The sequence below is a fragment of the Gossypium hirsutum genome, chromosome A07, assembly GCF_007990345.1.
Source record: "Gossypium hirsutum isolate 1008001.06 chromosome A07, Gossypium_hirsutum_v2.1, whole genome shotgun sequence".
NCBI classification, from domain to species: Eukaryota; Viridiplantae; Streptophyta; class Magnoliopsida; order Malvales; family Malvaceae; genus Gossypium; species Gossypium hirsutum.
Genome location: NC_053430.1, coordinates 46,491,771 through 46,504,303, shown reverse-complemented (window position 1 = coordinate 46,504,303; position 12,533 = coordinate 46,491,771). Strand labels below are relative to the sequence as shown.

The 12,533-nt window shown below is 31.9% G+C and overlaps 2 protein-coding genes across 15 annotated transcripts; one reads left to right on the top strand and one right to left on the bottom strand.

Moving 5' to 3' along the window:
• Positions 1 to 3,055: 3,055 nt before the first annotated feature.
• Positions 3,056 to 7,307, bottom strand: LOC107952847 (dol-P-Man:Man(5)GlcNAc(2)-PP-Dol alpha-1,3-mannosyltransferase). 14 transcript variants are annotated; one of them, XR_005930069.1, is made up of 8 exons: positions 6,664 to 7,285; positions 6,078 to 6,185; positions 5,452 to 5,617; positions 4,624 to 4,781; positions 4,466 to 4,532; positions 4,308 to 4,361; positions 3,944 to 4,126; positions 3,056 to 3,209 (listed from the first exon to the last, which is right to left on the bottom strand). XR_005930069.1 is itself a non-coding variant. In XM_016888043.2 (8 exons), the coding sequence occupies exons 4-8, from the start codon at positions 4,692 to 4,694 to the stop codon at positions 3,119 to 3,121; spliced, it is 372 nt and encodes a 123-aa protein (XP_016743532.1). In that variant the 5' UTR covers positions 4,695 to 4,781; positions 5,452 to 5,617; positions 6,078 to 6,185; positions 6,664 to 7,305; the 3' UTR covers positions 3,056 to 3,118. The 14 variants fall into 14 exon arrangements, 4 of the variants coding, with proteins under 4 accessions (XP_016743532.1, XP_016743531.1, XP_016743530.1 ...); XR_005930068.1 differs by having other exon boundaries at positions 6,673 to 7,284; XM_016888043.2 differs by having other exon boundaries at positions 3,944 to 4,032; positions 6,664 to 7,305.
• Positions 7,308 to 11,003: 3,696 nt separating this feature from the next.
• On the top strand, positions 11,004 to 11,895 carry LOC121231913 (protein ALP1-like). The gene is made up of 2 exons (XM_041116973.1): positions 11,004 to 11,223; positions 11,315 to 11,895. The coding sequence occupies exons 1-2, from the start codon at positions 11,097 to 11,099 to the stop codon at positions 11,602 to 11,604; spliced, it is 417 nt and encodes a 138-aa protein (XP_040972907.1). The 5' UTR covers positions 11,004 to 11,096; the 3' UTR covers positions 11,605 to 11,895.
• The last annotated feature ends 638 nt before the right edge of the window (positions 11,896 to 12,533 follow it).

Below are 12,533 nucleotides of genomic sequence, written 5' to 3'. Positions count from 1 at the left end.
TATGGAAATCCATAAAATGGTGAAATTGGCTATAAAACAGAATCACATAGCAGCAGTGACGTGAATTTGAAAAATCATTAAAAATAGTATAAATATAATTAGATGATGAATAAAATATGTAATTGAAGCTTAATGAATCTATTTTCATGTGGAGGAAACAAAATAGGTAAAAAAGTTGTATTTTATGAGATATTTACGTTTTGGTGAAATAGGGTCAGAGCGATTTCTGGATCCCCTATTTTGACTTTATAAATTCACCATTAATTATGTAAAAATAATTAGGACTCAAATTTTATATGTATAGATTCCTTATTGAGTCTATTTTTATGAGAAACAAACTTTATAGCCATTTAAACTTTTTACAGGGAGATATCTAATTCGAAATACACAGGGGTCAGAGTAGCCAAACCTTGAAACAAGGGAGACTTTAACTAATAAACTGTACTAATTTTCCTGACCAAAAATTCTATAAAAAAATTAGTAAGTATATATATGATTCTAGTTTTAATTAAAGTTTACGGAATTGGATTTCGAGTTTTGTAACTCGAGATATGAATTTTTTAGCTACTATGATGCAGTTAGCCAGCTTGTCTGGAAATTCTAAAATAAATTGTTTGAGCTGTTTAATTAATGAATTAAGTCCGTTAACATCTCGTGCTCGACTCCGGCGACCGAAACGGGTACGGGGGCGTTACATAGGATGAAAGGTAATAACTATTTTAATTTTTAGCTAATTTTTTGAAACCTAAATCTAAAGTTAATCACGAACACAGATGTGAGTTAATCTTTTGTCTTCTAAAGTGATTGAAATTTGGTTGTTTATTTTAGCTTTTGTTTTATGTTATTTTATATCCTCCTATCATTATTTTTTTGTCCTAATATAATTAGTACATCATTACTATTTAGACCTATCCATGTGGTAGTTTGCAATTTAGTTTAGACAAACCTCCCTTGGGTACGATCCTCAAAATACTTCCTTGTGTTCCATTGCAACACTTCTATATTACAATTTGACTTTTATACTTGTTGACACCAAACTCTATATTCTTATATTTAATTGTAGATTTACAAGCCCGATGCACGCACGTCAGGTCGCGGTCAGTTCATCTACTGATATAATTTGTCTTTTCATTTTATTGTCCGACCACATAATATCACTTAGTATTAGTTTAAACATTAGACAACCAGTGAGCTAATATTTTCTTTCATTTTCCTTTGCATGAAAAAATCACATGAGGACATTATACAAACTATATTAATGTAATCCATGAAATTTTTTATTAATTAATCTATTAGAAAAAAAAGTTCTAGTGTACATAGACGAAAATACTACACTTAGGGCATCAGATACAACAGTCTCCCACTTGTCTTAATGAAGTAGATGAGTTATGTTTCGCACTCCTATGTCCTTCATATGTTTCCAAAGAACTCTCTAGCTTTCAAAGTCTTTGTAAAACTTATCCTTAGGGTTTGTCCTCATGTACGATCTTTGACTACATCCATTATTTCGTCAAACACTATCATCTCCCTTATGATACTTTTTATTAATGTGTTTTGTCCTTATGTGGTTTCTTTGGGGTTTAGCTATATTTACACTATTACAATGCCACAGCTTTTTCATACCTCATATGTGGCCCTACATAGTGAAGTTAGTAGTGTAACCCTGCATGAAACTTATTCACACTATGGACCTGCCATTTAGGACAAAACATAGCCCAATGTCAATTTCCTCGAATCTAGATATGTTTGGAAGTTAGAACCAATATACACGATAGGAGTAAGATTTCCTCTAGAATACACAAGCATATAATCCCTCGTTCTCTATAAATACTGTAGTACATGTTTAACTTCTTGGTAGTGTCTTGGTCCTAGATTCGCCTGATATCAACTCACCAACCCCTCTATGAAACAGATATTCGAGAGTGTACACAACATAGCGTACAGTAGAATTCATACTACAGAAGCATAAGGAACCTTTCTCATGTTATCTCTTTTTTCCCACTATCTTAGGGCAATCCTGTTGGAAAAAGTCTGAGTTGAAAATGGTTTTCTTGCACAACAGAAAAAAAATTTGACAATTGAATTGGTTTGTGATATTTATAACAATAAATCTTAGACCAAAATCATACCTGTGTTTTCAGATAAAAGGATCTTTTTCATTCCCAATTTTCAACCAAACGATCTTTTTCGCTATTCTCGTATCATGAATTGCATTGAGTGTGGGCTCGATCAAAGTGAATCAAACACAAAAACTAGAAATAGTTTTCTTTTCTTTTAGGGTGAAAACAAAAATTCTCTTCTCAAATAGAAACCAACAAAATCATTATTCCAGAAAATATATTTAATTATTAGAGAACACAAGTCTCTCTATTTTCGAGAAAAATAATGATATATTAAAGTTGTGTCAATAGCCCTACTGGTGTCATCAATTCACTACAGCAAAACTGACTTTTAGCGGCGTTTTTTTAGACCTTTAGCGGCGCTGCTAAAACTCTTTGCGGCCCTTTTACAAGCGCCACAAAAAACGCCACTATAGATGACGCCACAAAAGTTTGCGGCGTTTATTTTTAAAAAACGCCGCTAAACGTCATGGCCTTTAGCGGCGCTTTCCCCACAAACGCCGCTAAAGGTCATGGCCTTTAGCGACACTGTTCCCACAAACGCCGCTAAAAGCCGTAACCTTTAGCAGCGTTTTTCCCACAAACACCGTTAAAAGCCGTGACCTTTAGCGGCGCTTTTCCCACAAACGCCGCTAAAAGCCGTGAAATTTAAAAAAAAACATATTATAAAAATATTATGAATGTCATGAAAAATTAAAATTCATTATCAAAATATTGAGGAGAATAATATCCATGATATAAATATAAAAATTTTCTATTAAAATTCATTATTAAATTAAATTTTCTATGAAAATTTTAACTTTAAAACTAAATATAAAATTTGATGAATTCAAATTTAGAATTTAAAATAATAAATTAATAACACAATTAAGATTCAAAAGTTAGAACTCAATTTATTAAATATTAAAATAAAAATAAAAATATAGAATCAAAACTAAAATAAATAATAAAAATTAGATTAAATATAAAGATATAAATAAAATATAGCAAGTCTTTTACTAACAGCAAGTCCAAATACAGCATCTTGTTTGCGAACCTAAACAACATTGAAAATTGAAAGGTTCGGGAACAAACTTGAAGTTGACAGACCTAGCCAAAGGATAAATATCAAAGTTAGAACTCAACAACACCCATCGTTGTGCAAGTAAAATACAGAGAAAGTTGTCTGAAAACCAATAAAGTGCAAAGTGCAGACCACTCTAACATACAAAATGACAAGCATGCCCATGCATATAAGCACCTGCTAGGAAATGTCATCTTGAACCTTTATCCCTTCAAAAAGTTACTAAAGAACAGTACTCCTGACCCCTAAAATCTATACAGCTCTTTGTATGAAAAGCTATATTTTTCAGAGGCAAGTTTATATTAAGAATCGAACTACTCCAAATATGTTTAATACCCTCAAAAGCAGTAACAGAACGAACATTATAATGCATATGCATCATGGAGTGCTTTTGCATGAGTTTTAAAATTTAAGTTCATTGACAGCAAAAGGGCACACAATCCTTAAGGAGATCAAAGAAATAATTTCTTATCAAAATGATTTATAAAGAAAAAATTTCTCAAGTTCGGAATTCTTTAGGTCATGTTTTGATCTAGCAATACAATATATAGTCCTATGCACAAAAGAAAACCTAATATGTAACCAAGCTGATGGGGCTATCAAGCTAATATTACTTGAAATATAAATAATAAAAGAAAAATTACATAAACAATATTTTTATTTACCACCATTCAGAGAAATGGCGCTGATTAATCCTGTCAATATGTTAGTAACAGGCAACTAAGGGGAAGGGGGAGCATTTTGAATACTATAAAATTACCAGAAGTGGATGAAGACACGTCCAAGATTAAAGGCTCGTGATATATATTCAACTGGAAATGATAATAAAAATGGCAGCCCCAGCACAATCTGCAGAACCCTTTACTGAGTATGTAGAAAAGAATCAACACACTGGCAGGCAATGCCCCCTGCCACAAACATTAAGTGCAGTAGTCCAACTCACCTAACCACATTGAAAATAAGTTAAGATGCATGGAGATTTATATTTACTTCCCGTGTTAAGAGAGGAAAAGAATGTAATCTATAAAGCAAGGAAGGGAAATAGAAATAGAAATCTCGATTAACAGGAAATTCTTAATGCTAATAATAAGTCCTCAAGGGCCAAAGAGGAATAGTTGACACACCTGCACAAGTGCTGCACTAGCTAAAGCTGATATTACCCCACTGATACTCATAGCCTGTTATAAGAAGTGATAACAAAGAAAGACAGAACTGTTTAAGTATACTATCTAACCTAGTTACCAATTACTAGAAAAATGTAATCAAGCAGAAGTTAATGCACCTTTAGCATGAGTATAAAAAGAGATGGAGCATAGAGTAGGACATTCATCTTAATCGATAGGGCAACACTACACATAAAAAAAGAGGCAAAGTAGGATCCACTTCTTTTCTTTTCCTTCTTAGAAGGGGAAAAAGCTACTGATAAAATGAGCATAGTACCTAAAAATAATCAACCCCAAATGCCACCATCCAAAAAGAATAGATCCCATTGCAGCATGGAGGAGTGTCATTGCGAAACAGTCATTAAACAGACGAAGCACAAATATTGAGTGAACTCGCTTTGAAAGACAAAGCAGGATAAGAGCCGACCACGGAAGCTGCAAAGACGTTTTAAGAACAGTAAACGGTAATATAGAAAACCAAGACAACGAAATACAGAGTAAGAAACATTAACAATCAAGAATATTTTCATTTAAATCACCAATCTCGAGTTTACTAGTTTCGAACTTTCAGAGCACTCAGACAAAGAAATATATTTATCAGCTTTACGAATTTTACATACCAAATCATATAACTAATCAGTAACAAAAAGCAACAAATGGTGTGGTTTCAACAAGTTCTTGCATTAAAAAAAGAAGGGATAGGAGTAGCAACAAGACTATCATACCTAGTTGCTAAAGCATCAATATCATCAATGAAATTTCCCAGAGAAAACGCCACCATACTATATTGTACCAATATTCTAACAACGAGGGAGTAGCAATACTGACGGCTTTTAACCAATTCCAGGCATTGAAACATAATATTACCAGCAGCCAAAATGAAATTCACAAGCAAAAACAAGAAAGAAAGAAGAAAGAACCCAAAATTCAATTAAATTCACAAGAAATGGCATACACCTCTACATAGCTCTATGACAAATTTTCGGTATAAAAAGGGGTGAAAAATCTCTATTTAGATAAGATATGATAGGCAAAAAATGGAAAACTATTTTCACTATTAGCATTTCCCATGGAACAATCAAAATAAAGTAACATCAAATTTTACCTCTTAAATTTTCGATAGATTGAACGACTTCACGCAGTTCATTGATGATCTTAAACCGAGTAACCCAGTCTTCATGCAACGGCTTGACCACTTCGAGTATTTCCTTGAGAGTTGACTCCACTTGATTTTGTGAATTCATCTTTTTTTTTACTATATAACAATATCACTTAACAACAAAAATTTGCTCCTTTAAACTCAAAGTTCATAATTGAAGCATAAAAATTTAATAAATAAATAAAAAACACAAAAGCCCTCATAAAAAAACATTGATTAATGACAATAAAAAAAGTATGAGAACTGGTCACATAGAGATCATATGCATCAATATTCATAAGTATTAACAAAAAAACAAAATAAAAAAGCAAACATTTATTGACTTAATTATCAAATTGTGTATATATATATATGCAGGCATTGACAAATTCACAAGTTATAATGGAAATAAATCCAATGAAAGTAAATTTACAGAACATTAGAAGAGAAACTTTGGGTTAAATTAAACCCAACAAATCAAAATAAATTCTTTTTAATAATAGAGCTAAAGTCTACACTCAGGCATTTAAACAAACACTTAGAAGAAATAAATAATCACAGAGAAAAATAAAGAACAAAAACAAAGAATTTACCTTGAAAAAATTAATAAAAAAATCAACTCCCAACTCCCATTAATCCTCATCTTTTGGGGTTCTTTTTCTTTTTTTGGATTGAATTTCTTTTCTCAGATTTTGAAGATCCTGCACCATCAAAAGAAAGAAACACACATATATACCTATAAAAGACAAAACCCAGAAATATTTCCCATTGCTCTTTCATAGAAAATAACAAAACAAATTACTATTATTTGACTATGGACATTAACTGTTTTGTACAGGAAAAAGGTGGGTTTTTTTTCCTTTGATTTTATTTCCTTAAGGAAGGGGTAATCTTTTTCTTTAGCTTTATGGAATTAAAGAATGATTTGGAATTTAGAAGGAAAGAGAGAAAATGAAAATAGAAAAAAGGGGGAAACTAAGACAGATAAATAGACAGCCAAGAGTCAATATTAGTGCTTTGCTGAATGATAAATACACAGATAAATAGACAGAAAATGAAAGTAGCAAAATAGACAAAAAAAATGAAAGTAGCAAACTGTTATGGCAACAACAACGCCAAGAAACAAAAAATTCCACTAATTGCTAGTGCTAATTAATAAAAATAACAAACACATAAAACCTAATTTACTGTGTATAGAATACTGAATGAAGTTCTGCAATAAATTCCTTCTTTCCACAAGGAATTACTCCGCAACTGCAGACAAAGTTTTCAACTTCCTTTTCCCTTTATCCTCTTCACCCGTGTAATACCAATCTCCCCATCCAAGTACAGCGGAGCCAGAGTAATCGTGGGCACCTTCGATAAGAGCTTGGAGACGCTGCTGTTGGAGAGTTTCTTTATTGAAAAGGGCAACAGAGGGGGTGAGATTGGGGGTGTTTGGAGGATACTGATTTTAGGGGAAAACATTAAGAGCTTGTTTGGTTTGGTGTATTGGCTAAGCCAATACACCCCTAATCGGTGGGGCCTACTTAATACCAATCTAAGACGCCGTTTGGTTGAGTGTATTGCTAATACGCGTGTATCCCCTTACTTCCCTAATCGGTGAAAAGCACCGATTTCTATTCCCCCTTCTTCCCAGATTAGATGACTCTACCCTAAACCTTCCCTCTTTTACCCCTAATCGATCCCCTCTGTTTCTCTTCCGTTTCCCACCTTCATCCGAATTGCTTCCTTGTTTCATTGCTTTTTCCCAGTATTATTTTCTTCCCTTTTCTGCCGATTTGCTCCCCTGATTATTTTCTTTTCTATTTCGGCCGATTTGCTCATAGTTTCTGCCGATTTGCGTCATCGGTTAGTCTATGTTTCCCGATAGATTAATATCCTTTGCTATTGTAGATGAAAACCAATACTTTCGAGGTAAATATGATCTATTGTTTTTATCTAATCGGTTTCCCCTTTTGCTTTTTTCAGGTTCTTCTTCATTATGCCCCGATTTGCTAATAGGTTAGTTTTAGCCAATTTTATTCTGTTTGTATTGCATGTTGAATTGAAATGTGTTTTCTGTTGTTGGTTAGGCTTAAGAAATGCATGCCGTTCGAAGTTTTTCTCTCTTCTCTGCTAATCTTCGATTTCTGTTTGTTCTGTTGTAATTTTCGAGTCCTTTTCTAATCTCCAAAACCGCGAATGAGATTTCTTCCAATGTTTGTTTGTTTAAGTGCCTGAACTGAGTAGCAAAAATAGGTAAGATCATTGAGTTCTTTTGGTCCTCTGAAAGTAGCAAAAATAGGTAAGATTTCTGCAGTTCGAGTTCTTTTGTTTGTTTGTTCTGTTGTAATTTGGTCCTCTGAAAGTAGCAAAAATAGGTAAGATGAAAATGTTAGATGATAACGAATGTTCAAAACAATTTATAATGTTAAGAATATTGAATTTCATGCTGAGTGCAGATCAGAGAAACTAGAAGCTGTTAGATGCAATTTGTGTAGTCTGGCTTTGGGGTTTAGGGGTGAAGATACTGATACTGGTACTTAGAGGTCTTTCATGTATTCCATTTTTTCTAAATAGTTAATTAGGATGAACAGAAATATAATTTTTTTAAGATATTAAACATTTTGGAATTTGACAGCTTGTTATTGATTGAATAGGATGTTTGATATGAGTAAGAATTTCTATTTTCTTTTTGTGTTTTAATCTATGAATTTGGGCAAGATATGAATTTGAGTCATATGTATATAACTACTTTGTTGTAAATTACGAATAAAATTTGATATTTTCAGCCTTTGATAAACAGAAAAGCAATGATGAGTTGGATTTTCCAATCAGTGTAATATGATTTTTTTTCTTCTAACCAAGCTATCTATATGTTTATGTTTAATTGTAGGTCCAAAGTTCTGAATTCTATAGTCAAACTTCTAATGTTTCATCGGAACTTTTTAAAAAGCAATAATATTTTTGCAAAATTCCCTACAACTACCTTTTATCAACTTGTTACAGTCATTAAGTTCTATTGTTGGTTTTTGAACTTATCAAAGTACATTGTGTTTGGATCATTTATTAAACATAATTATGTATTTTCTGCTAGTAATATCACAAGATTTTGTTGGTTTGTTCTGGACATTGTTTTGATAGTCTGTTGGAAAATGTTATTTTAGTTTGTTAGTGAGTATAAGATGAAACTGTTGTGGAAGATGAAATGTTATTTTAGTCTGCTGGACCTTGTTCTTGATTTGTTAGTCAATAGAATTTGTTATTTTAGTTCTTTTGGACCTTGTCTGTTGGAAAATTTTGATTTGTTCTTGATTGGGACGAGTATAGGATTTGAAGAGCATGTGTTTTGAACATAGGCCATGATAATACAAAGGAAAAAGTCAGCCATTAAAACAAGCAAGTAATTACTTTCAGTTTCAAATAGCATTCAAAATAGGCTTTCCTCATTTGCTTTCAAAAAAATGCTGATGTTCTTGAAAAAACTTGTAAAAGCAAGTAATTAATTTCATTAAAATACCTTACCTTTCAAGCATCACTTTTCATGCCCTTCATGATGTTTTAGGGTGAAAGTTTGTAATCTATTTACCAAAGCTAAATTATAATTATATCTTTCTTTATATGATATTTCACCGACCAAAGTAAGCTAATTTAATGTGATTAATTGCTCTCTTTTTATTATGGTTTACGTCACTATCGCTCAAACCATATTAATTTCGTTTACTTTTGTCTCTAATTTTTTTTACATTGGTATTTAAATTATTTATCGATTACTGTTTTTAGTCAAATAATTTAACGAGTTTAAAAAATAAATACTCCATCCGATTATTATTTTTATTCATATTTAACAATCTTAAGATTTGCTTACCTAGTTTATTACTTGTATAATATTTGTCATGAGAGCAATTTTAAGTTAAAATTGTCACTTAATCCAATTTAACAAAGTAAAAGGATTAAATTTTTAAAATTATAAATAAATAAATTAAATTTTAAATGTGTAAAACATATAGAGACGAAAGAATAATTAAACCAAAAATGGGGCTTGTGACCTAATCTATGAAAAAAAATTCTTCATGCGGCAAAGGTTGTTATTATTTAAAATAGTACAGGTAATTTATTATAAATTTGATGTTTAATTAAATTATAAATATTATGATACTAATAATGAGATCATTATTAATAACATAAATATAATTGTAATTATTATAATTTTTATCTTTAATATTAATAATTTGAAATTAATAATAAACATGAAACCTGTTTGTTAAGTATTAATGTTGATATAATTATTATAATTTTTATCTTTAATATTAATAATTTGAAATTAATAATAAACATGAAACCTGTTTGTTAAGTATTAATGTTGATATAATTTTATGTGGAGAGAATTATATTTTTATATTAATTAATAAAAATTATCATATATATCTAAAATATACGTAAAAATTATCATACACCAACAATGTTTTTTAGGGTAAATAACATTAAACCAACAATTATACATACACCAACAATGTTTTTTAGGGTAAATAACATTAAACCAACAATTAAACCAACAATTATACATACACCAACAATGTTTTTTAGGGTAAATAACATTAAACCAACAATTATACATACACCAACAATATTTTTTAGGGACAATAACATTAAACCAACAAGTAATTTTAGGTCAATTATACATACACCAACAATTAATTTTAGGTCAATTATACATGCTTTATAATTTCTTTATTGTTTGGGTGATTCATAAAGAAATGAAATTAAAGTTGCAACGATATCATTTAGTATCAACTATTTTGCTTCGTGTGTTCTAAATTTGTATTGTTTATTTTTATTTTATAATGTGTAATTGCAACTTCAATTCATTGATAGTGTGTGTTATAATTTTAATATGTTGCAGTAATGGCTCGTCTGCCTTTAATTGCACAAAGTGTGAGGCGTAAAAGAATTGGTCTTGCTTTGACATTATGGTTGGAAATCTGTAGAATTGCGATTTGGTTCTTGTTTAGAATGGGTGCCAGCCTTAGCCTACAGACTTATCAACCAAGGATTAGGTCCTACACCTTAGATTTTTATGCAAAACGGGATTATGTGAAGAGGCTTGTATATGCTAGTGACGAGACTTGTATTAAACAAGTTAGGATGAATAGAACTGCCTTTTGTAAACTATGTGAGATGTTAGAATCGATAGGGGGATTGAAGTCGTCAAGGTTCATGCTTGTTGATAAGCAAGTAGCAATGTTTTTACATATCATCTCCCATCACCTGAAAAATCGAGTTATCAAGCATCACTTTAGAAGGTCCGGGGAAACTGTAAGCAGAGCATTTCATAGTGTTTTAGATGCTGTCATACGCTTACAAGATGTCTTATTTAAAAAGCCAGAGCCAATTACAGCCGACTCTTCTGACACAAGGTGGAAATGGTTTAAGGTAGTATACTGAGTTTTAGATATAGCTTGTACAACATTTTTAGTTGACTTAGATTTAAATTAGTATTCTAACACAAGGTTTTATATCATGTGATATAGAATTGCTTAGGTGCTCTTGATGGAACCCACATAAAGATTAGGGTGCCAACAGCTGATAAACCTAGATATCGAACTCGAAAAGGTGACATAGCAACAAATATGCTAGGTGTTTGTACACCTGATATGCAATTTGTTTATGTTCTTCCTGGTTGGGAAGGTTCAGTTGCCGATGGACGGGTGCTCCGAGATGCCATCAGTAGAAGACATGGACTTAAAGTTCCTCATGGTACAGTGTATACTTAGAGGAATTTGAATTACTCATTAAGATCAAACTTTGTTTGCTGAATTAATCATTTTTTAGCCAATTTATTTTATAGGTTGTTATTATCTAGTTGATGCTGGATACACAAATTGTGAGGGATTTCTTGCACCATTTAGAGGACAGCGATATCATCTGAACGAGTGGCGTCAGGGTTATCAGCCAAGTTCTCCGCAAGAGTTTTTTAATATGAAACATGCCTCAGCACGTAATGTCATTGAAAGATGCTTTGGCTTATTAAAACTTAGATGGGGAATACTTAGGAGTCCATCGTTTTATCCTGTAAGGGTGCACAATAGAATTATTATTGCATGTGTTTGCTCCATAATTTTATTCGAACCCATATGAGTATTGATCCCATTGAAGCGGAGGTGGGAGAAGGATTACCTACTAATGTGGTGGATGACGATGAACCGAATATCACAAATATTCATCCATCGGATGCTTGGGCAACTTGGAGGATGGAACTAGCCAACCAAATGTTCGATGAATGGCAAGCATCTAGAAATTAGTTAGGTTTAGGGACAAATTCAGTTTGAATTGATTTGTTGATGTTTTTTTATGTATAAACTTTGTGAAACTTTGGTGGTCTTTATGAAACTTTATGAAACTTTGTTGAATTATAATGTAATTATCTTTTCATTAAGCATGTGTTATAAATTTAAATTTAGTATTGAACTACCGATATAATATTATAAACTGTTCACCCAACAATTAAATGATATTCAAAATAGTAAATAATGTTAATTTGTTTTTTTTTAAGAACAATATGTCAGGTGTTCCACCAACGGGTGCTTCTTCTCAAGCTTCTCGAGGAAGCAAAAGAAAATGGGTTCCAGAGGAGGATGCAGCCTTGGTTTCTTGCATGGTGGATTTGCACAATGTAGGAACATTTAATGCTGATACCGGGTTCAAAGCCGGTTATTTGAACGAGCTAGAGAAAATGCTAGAAAAGGCTTTACCAAGAGCAATGTTGAAGGCGAAACCAAATATTGAATCTCGGATTAGGTGCCTAAAAAGGGAATGGTCAGTCGTCTATGACATGCTTAATGGCCAAAACAACAGTGGTTTTGGTTGGGACGAGCATAGGCAGCTCGTTGTTGCTGAAGATGGAGTTTGGGAATCCTATGTAAAGGTAAAATGTATTTCAAGTATTTATTTGTTTTTTTACAAAACTTATAACTAATATGATTTCCTCATTTTTTTTAGAGTCACAAAGAAGCCTCTCAGTTCAGACATCGTTCTTTCCCTTACTACAACCAGCTTACTGCCATATA